Source organism: Myodes glareolus, chromosome 16 (genome assembly GCF_982192425.1).
Source record: "Myodes glareolus chromosome 16, mMyoGla1.1, whole genome shotgun sequence".
NCBI classification, from domain to species: Eukaryota; Metazoa; Chordata; class Mammalia; order Rodentia; family Cricetidae; genus Myodes; species Myodes glareolus.
Window position 1 is genome coordinate 38,783,123 of NC_142041.1, and position 19,308 is coordinate 38,802,430.

The following is a 19,308-nucleotide window of genomic DNA, read 5'->3' on the forward strand; positions in this document are numbered from 1 at the left end:
GACTTGAACACACCAATACAGAAGAAGCAGAAGAAAATGACCTTAAAAAATGGCTTTAAGAAAATGTTTGAGGCCCTTACAGAGGAAATGAAAAATTCCCTCAAAGAAGAGGAAAAGACAAACAAAAAATTGGAAGAAATCAACAAAACCCTTAAAGAAAAACAAGAAAAAGCAATCAAACAGGTGAAAGAAACAATTCAAGACTTGAAAACTGAAATAGAAACAGTAAAGAAAACAGAAACCAAGGGAATTCTGGAAACAGAAAATATAAGTAAACAATCAGGAACCACAAAAAACAAACATAAACAGTAGAATACAAGAGATGGAAGAGAGAATCTTGGGTGTTGAAGATACAATAGAAAAAATAGACTCATTGGTCAAAGAAAATGTTAAATCTAACAAAAGCTTAATACAAAATAGTCAGGAAATCTGGGACACCATGAAAAGACCAAACCTAAGAATAATAAGGATAGAAGAAGGAGAAGTCCAACTTAAAGGTACAGAAAATATACTCAATAAAATCATAGAAGAAAACTTTCCCAACCTAAAGAAGGACTTGCCTATGAAAATACAAGAGGCTTACAGAATAATACCAAATAGACTATTCCAAAAAATTCCCCTCACCACATAATAATCAAACCACTAAACATACAGAATAAAAAAAAAGTATATTAAGAGCTACAAAGGAAAAAGGCCAAGAAACATATAAAGACAGACCTATCAGAATTACATCTGACTTCTCAATAGAAGCAATGAAAGCCAGACGGTCCTGGTCAAGCATTATGCAGACATTAAGAGTCCACGGATGCTAGTAGCCCAGACTACTATTAGCAGCAAAACTTTCAATCACCATAGATGGAGAAAAAAGATATTCCATGACAGAACCAGATTTAACCAATACCTACCTATGAAATACTAGAAGGAATACTCTAACCCAAGGAAATTAGTTACATCAATAAAAACACAGACAATAGATGATCTAACAGCAGCAAATCCCAAAGAAGGGAAACACACACACACACACAATAACATCAACAACAACAAAAACTAAAATAACAGGAACTAGTAATCATTGGTCATTAATATCCCTTAATATAAAAGGACTCAACTCACCTATAAAAAAAACACACAGGCTAATAGATTGATATAAAAACAGAATCCATCCTTCTGCTGCATGCAAGAAACTTATCTCCACCTCAAAGAGAGACATCATCTCAGATTAAAGGGTTGGGAAAAGATTTTCCAATCAAATGGACCTAAGAAACAAACTGGGGTAGCTATCCTAATATCTAACAAAATAGACTTCAAACTAAAATCAATAAAAAGAAACAAGAATATTTTATATTAGTCACAGAAAAATCCATCAAGAGGAAATCACAATATTGAGCAGCTATGTTTCAACACAAGGGCGCCCTCATATGTAAAAGAAACACTACTAAAGCTTAAATCAAACATTAAACCCCACAAAACAGTAAACTTCAACACCCCACTCTCACCACTGGACAGGTCTGCCAGATAGAAACTTAACAGAAAAATAAGGGAAGTAAAAGATGTCATGACTCAAATGGACTTAACAGACATCTACAGAACAATCCATCCAAACATAAAAGAATATACCTTTTTCTCAGCACCTCAAGGAACCTTCCCAAAAGTTGACCACATACTCAGTAACAAAAATAATCTCAATAGATACCAAAAAATTGGAATAACCCCATGTATCTTATTGGATCATCATGGCTTAAAATTAGAATTCAACAGCAACACTAATTTCAGAAAGCCCACAGACACATGGAAATAATACAGGCTCACCTGAATCATCAATGGGTCAAGGAAGAAATAAAGAAATTAAAGACATCCTAAAATTCAATGAAGCTGATCACACAACATACCCAAATTTATGGGACACAATGAAAGCAACATTAAGAGGAAAGTTCATAGCACTAAATGTCTACATAAAGAAGTTGGAAAAAAATCTCACACGTAACACGTAAAAATGCTAGAACAAAAGGAAGCAAACTCACCCAAGAGAACAAGATGGCAGGAAATAATCAAATTGAGAGCTGAAATAAACAAAATAGAAACAAAGAAAACAATATAAAGAATGAGACAAAGAGTTGGTTCTTCTAGAAAATCAATAGAAAAACATTTATCCAAACTAACTAAAAGGCAGAGAAAGAGAATATTCAAATTAACAAAATCAGAAATGGAAAGGGGGACATACTAACAGATGGAGGAAATTTAGGGAATCATCAGGAGATACTTTGAAAACCTAAACTCCACCAAACTGAAAAACTAAAGGAAATGGACAACTTTCTGGAAAAATATCACTTACCAAAATTAAATCAAGATCAGATAAGCAAATTAAATAGACCTATAAAAACTACTAAAGAACTAGAAACAGTTTTCAAAAGTCTCCCAACAACAAAAAAAAAAAGCCCAGACCAGATGGTTTCAGCACAGAATTCTACAAGATTTTCAAAGAAGAACTAATACCAACACACCTCAAATTGTTCCACTCAATAGAAACAGAAGGAACATTACCAAACTCTTTTTACGAAGCTACAATTACCCTGATACCTAAACCACACAAAGACAATACTAAGAAAGAGAATTACAGACTAATCTCACTCATTTGCTGTGGAAACTCCTTCAGCCAATGGCCTTTGGGATACTAGCCCACTTTGAGCGTGGTCTCATGTACTATAAATGCAGACATAGGGGTGTGCATGAGCCCCCTAGCTGCTGGATTCAGTTTTAGTTCCCAGAGCATGCAGAGGACTGCGAATCTCTACTCTTTCTGTGAGTTTGCCCCCAAATAAATAAACCTGGGTTATACTCCATTCTGGGCTAGTGTGGAACTATTTTACATCGCAACAAACATTGATGGAAAAATATCAATAAAGTACTGGCAAACCAAATCCAAAAACACATCAAAAAATCATCCACCAGGACCAAACTGGCTTCAGCCCAGAGATGCAGGGATGATTCAACATACGAAAATCTGTCAATGAAATGCACCGTATAAACAAACTGGAAAAAAAAAAACATGATCATCTCATTAGATGCTGAAAAACCTTTGACAAAATACAATATCCCTTCACGATAAAGTTCTTGGAGATAGAATGGATATAAGGAACATACCTAAACATAATAAAGGCAATATATAGAAAAGCAACAGCCAACATCAAACTAAATGGAGAGAAATTCCCAGCGATCCCACTGAAATCAGGAACAAGACAAGGCTGTCCACTCTCTTCATATCTATTCAATATAGTTCTTGAGGTCCTAGCTACAGCAATAAAACACCAAAAGGAGATCAAGTGAATACAAATTGGAAAAGAAGAAGTCAAACTCCCACTATTTGCTGATGATATGATAGTATACATAAGTGACCCCCAAAATTCTATCAAGGAACTTCTACAACTCGTAAACACCTTTGGTAATGTAGCAGGATACAAGAATAACTCAAAAAAATCAGTAGCTCTCCTTTATACAGATGATAAATGGGCTGAGAAAGAAATCAGAGGAAAAATCACCCTTCACAATAGCCACAAATAACATATAATATCTTGGAATAACTCTAACCAAACAAGTGGAAGACTTGTATGACAATAACTTTAAATCTTTGAAAAAAGAAATTGAAGAAGACACCAGAAAATGGAGAGATCTCCTGTGCTCTTGGGTAGGTAGAATTAACATAGTAAAAACAACAATCTTACCAAGAGATTCAATACAATGCCCAGCAAAATCCCAGCAAAATTCTTCACAGACTTCGAAAGATTAATACTCAGCTTTATATGGAAAAGAAAAAACCCAGGATAGCCAAAACAGCCTTGTACAATAAAGGAACTTCTGGAGGCATCACAATCCCTGAATTCAAACTCTACTACAGAGCTCCAGTACTGAAAACAGCCTGGTATCGGCATAAGAACAGACAGGAGGACCAAAGGAACTGAATCAAAGACCCGAATATCAATCCACAACCTACAAACACCCGATTTTTCACAAAGAAGCAAAAAATATAAAATGTAAAAAAAGAAAGAATCTTCAGCAAATGGTGCTGGCATAACTGGATATCAACATTTAGAAGACTGAAAATAGATCCATATCTATCACCATGCACAAAACTCAAGTCCAAATGGATCAAAGGCCTCAACATAAAGCCAGCCACACTGAATCTCATAGAATAGAAAGTGGGAAGTACACTTGAATGTACATGAGATAATTTCCTAAATATAACCCCAGTAGCACAGACACTGAGAACAGCAATTAATAAATGGGACCTCTTGAAACTGTAAAACAAAGGACATGATCAGCAAAACAAAAGGAAGTCTACAGAATAGGAAAAGATCCTCACCAACCTCACATCAGACAGAGGGCTGATCTCCAAACTATACAAAGAACTCAAGAAATTGGTCATCAAAAGAACAAATAATCCAATAAAAAAAATAGGGTACATATCTAAACAGAATTCTCAACTAGAAAAATCTCAAATGACCAGAAGATACTTAAGGAAATGTTCAACATCCTTAGTCATCATGGAAATGTAAATCAAAATGACTCTGAGATACCAACTTACATCAGTGAGAAGGGCTAAGATCAAAGACACCAATGATAGCTTATGCTGGAGAGGATGCGGAGTAAAGGGAACACTCCTGCATTGCTGATAGGAGTGTAAACTTGTACAATCACTTTGGAAATCAGTATGGCGGTTTCTCAGAAAACTGGGAATCAACCTATCTTAAGGCCCAGCAATACCACTCTGGCACATATACCCAAAAGATGCTCAATCATACTACAAAGGCATCTGTTCAACTATGTTCATAGCAGCATTATTCGCCATAGCCAGAACCTGGAAATTAGCTAGATACCCCTCAACCAAAGAATAGATTTAAAAAGTGTGGTACATTTACACAATGGGGTACTACTCACTGGTTTAAAAGAAGAATGACATCTTGAAATTCGTATGCCAATGGATCGAACTAGAAAAAAATACCCTGAGTGAGGTAACAGACTCAGAAACAGGAGCATGGTATGTGCTCACTCGTAAGTGGATACTAGCTGTAAAACAAAGGATAACAAGCCTATAGTCCACGACCCCAGAGAAGTTAAGTAACAAAGTGAACCCTAAGAGAAACACACATAGATCCCCCCGGAAAGGGGAAATAGACAAGATCTCCTGAGATTGTCCTCTCTCTTAACAGTCATGCCTTCAACCACCAAGTCTCTCCAGAAAGTCTGCATTCACAAACGAGCTGCCCTTAATGGGGCCTTTTCATGCTGCTAAGGGTTCCCATTAAAGGGTCCCTTCTGTCATTGCCTGATCACTCTTGCCTCTGTTCTCAAATGTCCAAACTCTATCTTCTTTCTGTCAGAAACAGCTCTCGGTACATTTACATATAGTCTTGGCAGGCACAAAACGTGCTCCGCCATCTCAGGCAGGGCCACTAGGTGGCAGCATGTTTCTTTACAAACTGCTTCGCCGGCGGCTCCTAAAAATTCATTTTTTTGGTTCTTTAACAGTATCTGGAGTCCCGACTCAGAACTAGAGCTGGTTTTAACTTTCTTGACAGCATTTCTTCCATCTTCTGGAACATTCTCTTTTAGGGTGTTAGCTTCGTGAGCTCCGTTTTCAGACTTGATGGATAACCTCTTGATTATCCGTCCTGTCAACATACCGCAGCAACCCGTCACCTTCAGCAGATATTCTGGTGACTGCCAGATGGGTAGAGGAAGCTGACGAGAAAGAACAGCCTTTCACATGAGCCTGGCACACTGTCTCTTGGAAATCCACGCTCTCAGGGGGCGTGGCAGCAAGATACCTGCCATGGAACTGGTCTTTACAGACCCCAGACTGAATCATCTAGAACCTCATCTCAGGATCAGGATAAAGCCTCTGACAAAAGCAGTATAACCCCAAAAAGTTGTCATTGTACTTATGGCAAGAATTTACCTTTGATTTATGGAGAAATAATCTGCTTTTAAAATTGTTTACCTTGTTGATTCCATAATCATAGTGAAAATTTCATTTCTGCCTATAGTTCAAGTAGTTTATGGCTTCGTGGCATACCTGTAGACTAGCCAAATTCCGGCTGGTTCGTCTCCCTCCAGCATGCAGCATGTTTCTTTACAAACTGCTTCGCAGGTATTACAGGTGTATATACGGTGCTTGCTCTTCACTGGGTGTGGTGATACCATTGGGTTCCTGCTGTAGGGCTCAGTACCAAAGTCAGTTTATTGGGTCACATCCCTTCCAGGCTGATAAGAAGATGTAGCAACCACCATCAGGTGACTGGACGGAGAAAGGATTAATTTGGGCTTATGGTCTAAGGGGCTCCAGTCCAATGTGACAGGGAAGGCATGGCAGAAAAAAGCTTGTTTACATCTGGGTGGATCAGGAATTAATCTCTTCCCTTCTTTTTCTTAGCTCCCTAATCTTTCTTTACGATGTATACTTTGTACAATTTTTAGGCAAGCCCTCTACAGTGACACCCTACCACCCTGCTCCAAAAGATAATATTGGCAAATTTTAAACACCAAACTAGAGACCTGACATGTAGGAAAGTCACTGACCGTGAAGGAAAATGATATTACTCCACTGTGATTGGCTTGTTTTCGCACTGGGAGAAGCTGCCACAAATTGTTATTTTTTTTTAAGTAACACCTAGAAAAATGGCTTACTATGTCATTTTACTGTAATCGAATGCTTTTCAAGAATGTAATTAATACATTGTTCCAGGATCTGTAAACTAAGAAAGTCATAACTATTTTGACTTCTGGAATGTCCTTGACGCTAATACCTGTTCCTGCCCTTCCTCGGTGCTAACGTCTGAACACACACTGTTCTTGCCTATCACACAATTAGGATCTGCACTGACACTAATAATAAAGTTCCTGGCTTGTGTAGCCAACAGGGTTCCAGGGAGTGGTAGGCTAGGTTGAGCAATATTTCATATTAAGTCATGACTTAGAGACTCTATAAACACGTTTAATTTAATTTAATTTTTATTTCTAAGATAGGGTCTCACCATGTAGACCAGGCTGGCTTATAAGATCCCTCCTTCTACCCTTCAACTGGACCTTGTCTCCCCAAATTCTTTCCCTCAACCCTATCTCCCATAACCTTCCCCACCTGATCCTCTGGTTCCTGTTGCTCCCTACTCTCAGTCCACCCATAAAATCTATCTTATTTCCCTCCCAGGGAGATCTATGCGTCCTCTAGACCCTTTTTATATACCTAACCTCTCTGGGTCTATGGATTGTGACTTGGTTATCATTTATTCAAAGGATAATATTCACTTATGGGTGAGTATATACCATATTTGTCTTTCTGCATCTGGGTTACCTCATTCAGGATGATTTTTTTCTAGTTCCATCCATTTGCCTCCAAATTTCATGACGCCATTTTTTTAACAGCTGAGTAATACTCGATTGTGTAAATGTAACACATTTACTTTATCCATTTCTCAACTGAGGGACAGCTAGACTGTTTCCAGTTTCTGACTGTTATGAATAGAGCGGCAATGAACATGGTTGAACAAGTGTACTTGTAGCAGAATGGAGCATCCTTTGGGTGCATGCCCAAGAGTGATATAACTGGATCTTGAAGTAGATTGGCTCCCATTTCTCCAAGGAACTGCCATACTGATTTCTGATATACTATACTGATAGTGCTGTACACGTTTGCACTATCAATGGAGGAGTGTTCCCCTTGCTCCACATCCTTGCCTGCATGAACTGTCACTTGTTTTATTGATCTTGGCTATTCTGACAGGTGTAAGATGGAATCTCAAAGTAGTTTTGATCTGCATTTCCCTGATGGCTAAGGATGTTGAACTTTCCTCTATTAAGAATTCCGTTTAGATCTGTAGCCCAGTTTTAGTTGTATTTTTTGGTTTTTCTGATATCTAGTTCCTTGAGTTCTTTATATATTTTGGATATTAGTTATCTATTGGGTGTGGAGTTGCTCAAAAATCTTTTCTCATTCTGTAGGCTGTCGTTTTATTCAAATGGCAGCATCCTTTGCCTTACAGAAGCTTTTCGGCTTCATGAGGTCCCATCTATTAATTATTGATCTTAAGTTCCTATACTACTGATGTTCTGTTCAGAAAGTTGTCTCCTGTGCCAATGAGTCCAAAGCTATCCCCCACTTTCTCTTCTGTCAGGTTCAGTGTATATGGATTTTTGTTGAGGTCTTTAATCCACTTGGACTTGAGTTTTGTGCAGGGTGGTAGATACAGGTCTATTTACATTCCTCTACATGCAGATATCCAGTTTGACCAGCATCATTTATTGAAGATGCTGTTTTTTCCATTGTGTATTTCTGGCTTCTTTTTTAAAAATTAGGTATCCATAAGTGTGTGGATTTATGTCTGGGTTTTAGATTCAATTTTATTAATCAACATGTCTGTTTTTATGTCAATACAATATAATTTTTATTACTACAGCTCCGCAGTACAACTTGAAATCAGGAATGGTAAGACCTCTAGCATTTCCTTTATTGTTTAGTATTGTTTTAGCTAGCCTGGGTTTTTTGTTTTTCCATATGAAGTTGAGAGTTGTCCTTTCGAGGTCTGTAAAGAATTGTGTTGGGGTCCAATAAGCTTGCATTGACTGTAGATTGCTTTAGTTAGGAAAAAAAATGAAACTTAAAATATATTTATATATAGTATCACTCCATTGATTGTCTCTCTGACTTTGCAAAGTTTTCAGTTTTATGAATTCTATCTCTCAATTGTTGGCCTGGACCCCTGCACAAATGGAGTCCTCTTCAGACAGTCCCTTCCCACACTTCTACTCTGTCGGGTTCTGCCTCTATATTTCTAACAGTTTCAGTGTCTCAGGCTTCACATTTAGGTCTTTGATCCATCCAGAGTTCGTTTTTGTGCCAGGTAATAGATACCTGTGTTGCTGGTTTTTTATTTTTTTTACTGTTTGCTTTTGGGGGGGGAGGCGCCACCCAGCTACCAAATAAATCACCACCGAGTCTTATTCTTTCTTATAAATGCTAGGCCTTAGCTTGGCTTGTTTCTAGCCAGCTTTTCTGAATTTAAATTATCCCACCTACTTTTTGCCTCTGGGCTTTTTTCTTTTCTTGCTTCTGTAATCTTACGTTCACTCTTACTCAGTGACTGGCTGGGTGCCTGGTCCTTAGCATCCTCCTCTGCTTGTTTTCTCTTGCTCTTTTGTGTTTCCTCCCAGATTTCTCCTCCTATTTATTCTCTCTGCCTTTCAGCCCCACCTATCCTTTCTCCTGCCTTGCTATTAGCATTCAGTTCTTTATTAGACAATCAGGTGTTTTAGACAGGCAAAGTATCACAGAGTTAAGGAAATGCAACATAAAAGAATGCAATACATCTCTGCATCATTAAAACAAATGTTCCACAGCATAAGCGAATGTAACACACCTTAAAATAATATTCCACAACATACATGTCTAATTTCATTTTTTATATGTGAGACTCCAGTTGTCCCAGCACCATTTGTTTAATTGTGGTCTTTTCTCTGGTGTGTGTGGTGGGTAGTAGATAGCTGTGCTTGTACATACAAGGGTAAGGTTGTATTTGATGTTGGGATTGGGGTTGACATTGGGTACCAGGTTGGGATGGAAATGCGGCATGGAGTAGGGGTGGGACTTGGAAATGGACTTGAGGTTGTGGGTAGGGCTGTAGTTGAAGATAGGATTAGGGTTGTTGTTGAAGTAAGGTTTGGAGTTACAATTGGGGTTGTGATTAAGGTTTGGTTTGGTGTTGAATTTTGGGTTCTGGGTTCAAGTTAAGGTTGTGGTTAGGTTGCAGTTTGGTTTGGTGTTGTGTTTGGGGTTTGTGTTTGTTGGGTTGGGGTGAGGGGTGGGAGTTGGGGTTCAATTTGTGGTTGGTTTGCATTTGATTTTGGGAATGGAGGTGGTGTTGTAGGTTGTGTATGGGATGGAAACGACCAGGTATGGGATGGAGTCTAGGGATATGGTTTGATATAGGCTTGGGCTTGGCATTCCAGCTGGGTTGGGGTCAGGGTTAGAGCAGAGTTGGGAATGGTGTTGGAGTTAGGGTTGGGCTTTGGTTTAGGATTGGTATTAAACTTAATGTTCAGTTTGAAGTTGGGGTATTGAGGATGGAATTGGGTTTGGGCTTGGGGTTGGGGTTATGGATGAGATTGGGGTTTGCAGTAGGGGTGGGGTTGTAGATGGAATTAGGGTTAGGGTTAGAATTGCACTTGGTTTTGGAATGGGATTGGGAGTAGGGGTGGAGGTATCCTTGGGGTTCAAAATGGTATTGTATTTGGTGTTGTTAAGTATGCTGGCTAATTCAACTTGAAACAGACTAGAGTCATCTGAGAGGAGAGAACCCCAGTTAAGAAAATGCCTCCAGGGGACTGGAAAGATGGCTCAGTGGTTAAGAGCGCTGGCTGCTCTTCCAGAGGGCCTGAGTTCAATTCCCAGCAACCACATGGTGGCTCACAACCATCTATAGTGAGATTTGGCACCCTCCTCTGATGTACAGGCATACATGGAGACAGAATGTTGTATACATAATAAATAAATAAATCTTTAAAAAAAATGTCTCCATCAGACTGGACTGTAGGTAAACCTATAGGGCATTTTCTTAAATAGTGATTGATAAGTGGTACCATGCCTGGATTGGTTGGTGATTTAAGTTCTATTAGAAAGCAGGCTTAGCAAGCCATGAAGAGCAAGCCCATAAGCAGCACCCCTCCATGGACCCTATATCAGTTCCTACCTTCAGGTTCCTGCCCTGTGTGAGTTGCTCCCTCACTGCTATGATGAACTGCTACATGCAACTGTGAATGAAATAAACCCTTTCCTCCCCAAGTTGCCTTTAGTCACGGTGTTCCATCACAACAATAGTAACCCTTGTTAAGACATTAGGTTTGAAATTGTGGTTGTGATTTGGGTTATGGTGATGGCTGGGTTTGAGTTATGGTTGAGGTTGAGGTTAGGGTTAGGATTAAAGTTGTATTTGGAATTGTATTTGGGGTACATCTTGAGTTGGTGTTCAGTTGGGTTTGGGTTGGAGTTGGAATTGAGGCTTTTGTTTGAGGTGTGGTTGCTGTTGGGGTGGGGTGTTCAGGTTAGAGTGGTTGTTGGGGGTTGGAATTGGTGTTGTTGGGGATGGGCTTGGAGTTGGAACTGAGTTTAGAGTTGGGATTGGGATGGTATAGGTTTGGTTGGGGTTGGTATAGGTTTGGTTGGGGTTGGTATAGGGTTGGTTTGGAGTTGGGCCAGTTTTAAAGTTGAGATTGAGATTGAGATCAGGACAGATCCTGGGATTGAATTGGGGTTTAGTTTGGGTTTGGGTTGGGTATTAGGATGGGCATGGAGTTGCAGTTAGGGTTGGGGTTAAGTTTGGGGGGTTAAAGTGGGGTTGGAATTTGAGTTTAGTCTGGGGTAAAAGTGGGTTGAGTTGAGGATGGACATTGCATGTGGGTTGGTATGAAAGCGGGGACCTGGTTGGTGCTGGGGTTGAGGAATGGGGTCAGGTTGAGGGTGGAGTTTGGGTTGGGATGGAATTGGGTTCTGGTCATTGTTCAAGTAGGGGTTTGGGTTGGAGTTGGAATTGAGACTTTCGTTTGAGGTGTGGTTGCTGTTGGGGTGAGGGTTCAGGTTAGAGTGGGTGTTAGGGTTGGAGTTGGTGTTATTGGGGATGGGCTTGGGGTTGGAACTGAGTTTAGAGTTGGGATTGGGATGGTTTTGTTTCTGGGGTTGGGTGTGGCCACCATCCAGAAGTGATGACCAGGGATACAGTAGAAGTGAAATGTGATTACCTCACCTACAAGAGAAAAAAACATCTAAGGAAGACTTATTTATTCCTCTCTGAATTCAGTTAATTGTGTGTTTATTTCAGAATGGGACCATATTTATTATATAGTTTGTTTTACACTCTTGTTACTTCCTGTGTTAAAATGATTAAATAAGTCATATTTTATTTTCTTGATATAATTGATATTCATTGATTGAATTACATATCTAATTTATCTTGTGATTTGTTTAAAAGTCTCATGTAAAAATTCATTAATTAATCTTAATTATTTAAAGAATATCATAGTCCTGCTCAAGCATCCAGAAATCTCGCAGGTTTTATAGTTTATGAAACAGGTCCCGAAGACTTGTTTCACCAGGAAGTAGTTTGTCCCAGTCTATAGGTTTCTTACAGATTATCTTCCAAAGGCTAGAACCCTGAATGTTGCAGAGTTGAGGCTTTCATATATTTCCGGCTTGTTTCCCATATGTCTACCTTCATTTTGATTGGACACTTCATACTACTAAGCAGTAATGACTAGAATAGAAGGAAGTGAAGAGGAAGGAGTTGCAGGAGAGACTTGGCTGGTTCACATGTCCACATAAGCACACTGACAACCCCTCATCTACACACATGAACACTGGTCAGCCCACATGGTTGGTTTTTGTTTGTCCTTCTCTTGGCCAAGGTCAACCCCCCCTCCTACTATAGTTTGTGTTGGTCTTTCTGCTCCAGATACAAACTGTGACTCTGAATCGCCCCAGAGCAAGGCCTGTCTATGTCGTGCACCACTTTACTTGGCCCTGGGGATCAGTCTGGCTGTGATGCTCCATTCTAATGGTTTTTAGGTCAGTTTGTCTGATCCAGATGATCACAGGGATGTCCCTTTGTCCCATCACAATTTCAGCAGCCTCTCAATTACCTCTGTAACACAGGATGATCTCAGACTAATAAGGACACCCCAGTCAAGGTTGTGTCTGTAGCTTTCCTCTTCCTTTTTCCCCTCCAAATAAGCTCTCAAACCTGTACACAGTACATGTTCAATGATTATCTGCTAAACTTTAGAATAAACCAGTGATCAGCACCACTGATCTCTTGGATTAAACAGTACTTGCTTACTGCCTTTTCTAAACTTTATATTTTATAAAATTCTTTGTCTCTGAGTCTTCATGCTCAAATTATCAACACTTGCTGAGTGTTCAGTAAATGTACGAGGAGTGAAACAAATGAACAAAACTAATGGAAGCCAGGCATGGTGGCTCATGTGTATAATCCTATGGATCAGCAGATTGAAGCAGAAGGACTGATGTACATTCAAGGCAATATATATATATATATGCATATATATCAAAATATATAAATATATATGATATTTATCATATATATATAAAAGTCTGAGACACCCTAAGCCATAAGATGAGAGCCTACCAAAACAAAACAACTAATCTTTATCTGTATTTTCATGTGTCTTAAAAAAAAGTACACACATCTATTTTAACTTTTACCATAACATCTGAAATGTTTGCTAAATTGCTAAGGAACCGATTGGTCACTCAGAGATTAAAATGATAAATTTGTAATGGTTGAGAACTTTACATATTTTGCTTTTTTTTGGTTGTTGTTTTGTTTTTGAGGCTGGGTCCATGTGGTCCAAGCTAATCTTGAACCCTGTGCCTCCACCCTCCAAGTACTGCGTGGACTGAGATTAGACACATAGTCCACCATAACCAGCTTGAAATTCATTTTTGAAAACCTTACCTGTGACAGGTATGTTGGGTTTTTTAAATATTTATTTTATTTTATTATGTATACAATATTCTGTCTATGTGTATGCCTGCAGGCCAGAAGAGGGCACCAGACCCCATTACAGATGGTTGTGAGCCACCATGTGGTTGCTGGGAATTGAACTCAGGACCTTTGGAAGAGCAGGCAATGCTCTTAACCTCTGAGCCATCTCTCGAGCCCTGTTGGTTTTTTTTTTTTTTTTAAAGAAATTTTCGGTCTGTGTTTTAAAATTCCAGTTCTTTTAGGAACATAGCTTTGGAGCAGCTTTGATTTCAACCATGGCTAATATGACGTTGTGAATATCCTGTTGCCCTCGCAGTAAGGATGACTGTAGCTAGAAACTCGGGAGGTGTGACCATGATGCCTAACAGAACTGAGAAGCACTTCACCCGGTTTGTTTGTGTTGTAGGGTTGAACCCGAGACTTCATGCCAAGCTAGAGCTCCACTACGAAGCTGTGCCCTCAGTCTCTGGAGCCTTCTCTAGAGCTGGGTAGAAGTGGTACTGCTGCTCCCCCTCTGAGTGCTCACCGGCCAGCTTGCTCTTGTCACTTATCCATGCACACTCAGACCCGCTTGAGTCTTCTAGAGTTTTAGAGCAATGTCATTTCATCTGACAGTGATGCCCTGTTCCCAGCCGCCACTCAGCCACAGCCTGACTAACAGAGACTAATTCCGTTCTGGGGAAGCCTAAGTCATGTAGACAGATAATTCATGCTTTACCTTTACCCCTCCCCGGAGAAGCATACTTCACTTTATGTTTATGGGTTGTACATTTTTACCAATGAAAACCTTTCAACTCAAATATCCACAATGTACGTCTATTTACTTATAACTTACATGCATGTATTAGCATCATACTTTACCTGTATTTTGATACAATATAATAAAAGAGAGATGTAAAGGGGACATAAACATGAGTAAAAATAGAATTTTTGTACCTTTTTCTCCTACCCCAGTGATAAATCTGATATCTGATAATAGCCCACTGGCTGATGGGAGAACAGCTTGCTTCTAGAAGGTTAGATGGAAGCAAGATTATCCAGTGTTAGGTCACTATGTGTCGCTGGTCCCAATTCAACACGTTTGGATCATTCCCTCTGATAAATCTTGTCCACGTAATAATAGCTTTGGTGTTAAAGACAGTGACAATTCTGCGATTAATGATTTAAAAGGCTTTATTTCTGACGGAACCAACTTAGGTGATCATGCTAAAGACTCTACTTTCCCTAATAAGAAGAGACTGCCAATTGCACTGAAGTGTGAGGGAATGGCATGCAGCTACAGTGTGTGAGGCGGCGTCACACGGTGCGGCCCCACAAACCAGCCATCACCAGCACAGCCGTCTGCCGAAAGCTAAGCCTTGTGATAGTAACAAGTACTGCAGTGGCACTCCGTGTGGTTCTCCACTCTGGCATATCCCAAGACTGTGATCTGAAAGGGGAGAGAAACAGAGAGGTGGGGAGACAGACAGAACGGCAAAGTGTTAAATACGACAGTAGCCAGAATGATTTCATCGCTGTTTGGTATGTTTACATTTTCACTTTCCGGGAATATAGTCATTCTAACAGTTAAATTCACATCGCAAAGTAAGCCATGCTCCTTCGACCTGCTTTTGTTTAGCTCTGTCCTCCCTCTCTCTCTTTCTCTCTCCGTTTTTAAGAATTTTTATTTCAGCATTTCTTAGGCAAACACTCAGCCATTGATCTATATCATCACCCCTAAAATATACCTACTTACTTGCTTTTCCCCGCCGCCTCTCCCCGCTTCACATTTCTTAGGAGTCAAACCTCAGAGATTCACGCATCTCGCGTATGTCCCCCAGGTCGCTGGGTTTTTGGTGTTTTGGTTTGTTTATTTATTTTTGCTCTTGCTGGCGATGTTTTGTGACATCATCATATTACGCTAACCTAGCTAATCTGGAATTCACTGTGCAGACCAAATGGGCCTTTTCTCTCCCGCTTATGTGGTCTATGTGTGTTGCGGGGTGCTATCAGAACAATTTAGAGGAGTCTGATCCCTCCTTCCATCATCTGTGTCCTGGGCACCTGACTCAGATCACTGTTCTTGTCTACAAATGCTTTCACACATTGATCCATCTCACCAGTTCTGGCCAGGTAGTCTTAGAACCCTTAGGATCTTCTCGCCCCTAGTTCCTGAAGGATGAGGTTACAGGAATGCACCACTGCACCCACATGCTTTGCTATTTGTTTTTAGAATATATTAATCACACATACATATGGAGTATAGTTTGGTAATGTGATGCTTACGCATAAACTATTATGATCAAGCCACGGTGGCGGTGTTTTCATTCCCCTCGCCTGCTGTACCCGTTTCTCTGTGCTAGCCAACTTTTGGAGCCCTCTCTTCCAGTTCTCTATATAATAAATTGTGGTAAGCTGTCAGCACCTAGCTGTTCTGTAAAACCCAAGAACTTGCTTTGTCTGGTATGTTTTGCTATCGCTGTCAACCTTCCATCATGCACCTCCCGTTGGTTTTTTTAGACGGAGGTCACTACTGTTCTCTCTACTTCTGTGTCGTTAACCCTTTCCATTTAGCGTATTCTTTTAATTAAGCAGGGAAAATGTGATGTTGCTGGTACAAGGGAGCAATAAATACCGGACACTGGGCAACTTAGACATTAAGCCCTGTGAGTACAAACTATCTCTGGACGGGCTGTTAGGAAGCACTCACCTTAGTAAATGATTTGGCCACACAGCATGTGGCCTCCGAGGTGATATTCTTTGGAACCAGCATTGTCTTCTTGGACCTCGCTGGAGTGGGGTATGCCCTGGAGAAACAGCAGCCCATGCACTGATAGACGGGGTTGTTCGCCTTGGAGAAGTATTTATTTTCCTTCAGTTTACATTCTGGGCAACCTAGCCAGCAAAAGAGAGAAGGAAGAGATCCCCGAGAAAGGATTCAAAGATAACTAACTGTCTCCCGAGTACGACAGGACCAACAGAAAGTAACACATAGACAGATGACCCTCCTACAAACACTTTTTGCGTTGGCAATAGAAAAGGAAATAAGTATTTTTATCTGCATATTAATCTTCACACATGATATTTTCATAATCACTGTAGCTCCACTCACAGAGAAGCCATTTTTGTGGACTTGCATAGAGAGTTTGCCATAGTGGTGTCTCAATGCTTATTACATGCTTAGAGAGAACACAGAAGCTTGACAGGAACGCCTCGTTCATTTGGGAGGAAAATGTTTCTGGAGGCAAGTCGGCTGTCGTTTTTCCCCATAGAAACTCCAAATGTTGACAGAAAAAAAAAATGACCAGAATTAAGAAAGCTTGGTGAGGTAAGACAACCTGATAATACAAAAGATACCTGTGCTTAGAATTTGAGATTCAAATATTACCATTGAACAAGAGAAAAACCATAACAGATAATAGTTCAGAAATCTCGGGCTGGTGGGATTCTGTCAGGTTCTGTACGAGATGTGGCAGATAATAGAGCAAAACAAATTTAAAACACAAAACTGATTTCTTTTTCCCTCACTTGTTAACTGATATGAAAATTTGTCTGTGAAAGTGATGCTAACATTTTCAAAAATCTGGAAGAAACGGGAAAAACAGCTGATCTGAGTAAGGATGACTTTTCTCCTCGTCAAACTCAGATATGGAACAACAAGGAAGGTACTTCAGATGGACATGTTTAGGATGCTATGAAAATGAATGTGGAATAAAACATTTTCATTGGCTATTTTCTGAACTGAATTTAATTTGGGGTTCACAGTCTACGAGTGCCTAGATATGCACCCGGGAGTGAATATTTATCCCACGTGAAAAGGGGTAGAAATTAATGAATGATTATTGATGTGCATCGAGACATACATGTTCCCCTTTTTATTGCAAGCCTGAGTTTGGTCACATACCCTGAATAGTCAAGTCTCCATCAGGAAGAGAATGAAGAAGGTGCAGGAATGTGGACAACATGACCAGAATGACAGCTCCATATTTTCCGCAGGAATCCATTGTCCTCCTGCAAACCACACGTGAGAGAAAGCACAAAATCATGACAGCCTAATCTTAGCTTGCCAGTCACAGCACAAAGCCAGTAGGGTTCGTGTGATTCTTCTAACGGCTGGCGCTGGCTTCGGGCACGCTAAAGTCACTGCTCTACCTCTGGCCAAATTTTTGACCAGCTGTGGCTTTGTGTAATGCTTTCCACCTGGTGAAAAAAAAAGATGGCTCTTTGTTGAAAAGTGGGAACTAGACTTACCTGGCTCTATGGATACATATTTGCCAGTAAATTATGAATTATACTAGTTCAAGAAACTGGCAGTCCTAAGTGTGCTCTAAGTTCTGCGGCCTCATTAGTCAGAGAGAGTTGGTGTGGCGTGAATAATAAAATCCCAGAGACAGGTACTGGCGTTCAACCTGAACATCAGAAAAGCAAAGCAGCAAGCCACTGGCTCTTACCTCTGCTTCAGACTGAAAATAGGCGAGATTTTGTCTCCAAGAATACTGAAGACCCCACACTCCACTGAGTTCCTTTCTCTTCCCCTTATATTCCTCTCTCCACCCAGCCATATCGCTCCTGACTCCACCTTCCTAGTGCTGGGATTAAAGGTGTGTGACCCCAAGTGTTGGGATCACCTTTGTGTGAGCTCTGTTTCTCTTTTAGGAAGATTCAATCTTGTGTAGCCCAGGGTGGCTTTGAACTCACAGAGATCCATCTGCCTTTGCCTCCTGAGTCCTGGGATTAAAGGTGTGTGCCATCACTCCCTGGCCTGTATGGCTGACTAGTATGGCTGTTTTGCTCTCTGATCTTCCGGCAAGCTTTATTTATCTAATAAAACACAGACAATATACCACTATAAGTTGACTAAACTTACAGTGCCTGGCATGAGTTATCATCTACTGGGCAGGCGTTAAGTTCAATCAGGTGGATATAAATGTTCCTACTGTCCCTTTCAGAGAGAGTATCTTGTCGTACTGATAACTGCTGTGTTTTGCTGCTGCTACAGTTGGATAAGATTATTGATTGTTTTTCTCTGTTGGCAGCATGCGTGGCTCCTTCAGAAACTATGAGAGCCTGTCCTCAGCGAAGAGGCTTCCATGTCAGACCCAAGTTGATTTCTCCAGATCCATTTCCTGAAACGTGTAGTGTCCTCAGCAATAGAGTTTTACCTTCTTTGTGTAGCAGGCACTAAGGGAAACAGTAATAGCCTATAAATGCCTCTTTGGAGGTGTCTCTTGGACTCCCCTGACTCAGGTTTTCTCATGCTGGGTACTTGGATTTTTGTTAGTCTGCAGTTTGAAGAAGAGCATTGTCATCCCAACTGACATAATGATAGATAGATAGATAGATAGATAGATAGATAGATAGATAGATAGATAGATAATGGATGGATGATAGATGGATGGATGGATAGATAGATAGATAGATAGATAGATAGATAGATAGATAGATGATAGATAGATAATGGATGGATGATAGATGGATGGATGGATAGATAGATAGATAGATAGATAGATAGATAGATAGATAGATAGATAGATGATAGATAGATAATGGATGGATGATAGATGGATGGATGGATAGATAGATAGATAGATAGATAGATAATGGATGGATGATAGATAGATAGATAGATAGATAGATAGATAGATGATAGATAGATAATGGATGGATAGATAGATAGATAGATAGATAGATAGATAGATAGATAGATAGATGATAGATAGATAGATAGATAATGGATGGATGATAGATAGATGGCTGGCTGGATAGATAGATAGATAGATAGATA

The 19,308-nt window shown here is 40.0% G+C and overlaps 1 protein-coding gene and 1 pseudogene across 1 annotated transcript; both read right to left on the reverse strand.

Annotated features, from left to right (window-relative positions):
- Positions 1-5,204: 5,204 nt before the first annotated feature.
- LOC125390855 (putative E3 ubiquitin-protein ligase UBR7 pseudogene) lies at positions 5,205-9,619 on the reverse strand (annotated as a pseudogene).
- A 5,112-nt stretch (positions 9,620-14,731) lies between these two features.
- Positions 14,732-17,556, reverse strand: Cga (glycoprotein hormones, alpha polypeptide). Its single transcript, XM_048420636.3, has 3 exons — positions 17,428-17,556; positions 16,234-16,418; positions 14,732-14,973 (listed from the first exon to the last, which is right to left on the reverse strand). Exons 1-3 carry the CDS (start codon positions 17,525-17,527, stop codon positions 14,896-14,898), a joined length of 363 nt encoding a protein of 120 aa, XP_048276593.3. The 5' UTR covers positions 17,528-17,556; the 3' UTR covers positions 14,732-14,895.
- Between the last annotated feature and the right edge of the window lie 1,752 nt (positions 17,557-19,308).

What these genes read in the sequence shown, in the direction of transcription:
- Cga (XM_048420636.3), bottom strand. Translation starts at nt 17,527, where the DNA reads ATGGATTCCTGCGGAAAATATGGAGCTGTCATTCTGGTCATGTTGTCC. An exon ending in TGGAGACTTGACTATTCAGG is followed by an intron (nt 16,419 to 17,427) that starts GTATGTGACCAA and finishes TTTGCTGGCTAG; the next exon opens with GTTGCCCAGAATGTAAACTG. An exon ending in TGGCCAAATCATTTACTAAG is followed by an intron (nt 14,974 to 16,233) that starts GTGAGTGCTTCC and finishes CTCCCCTTTCAG; the next exon opens with ATCACAGTCTTGGGATATGC.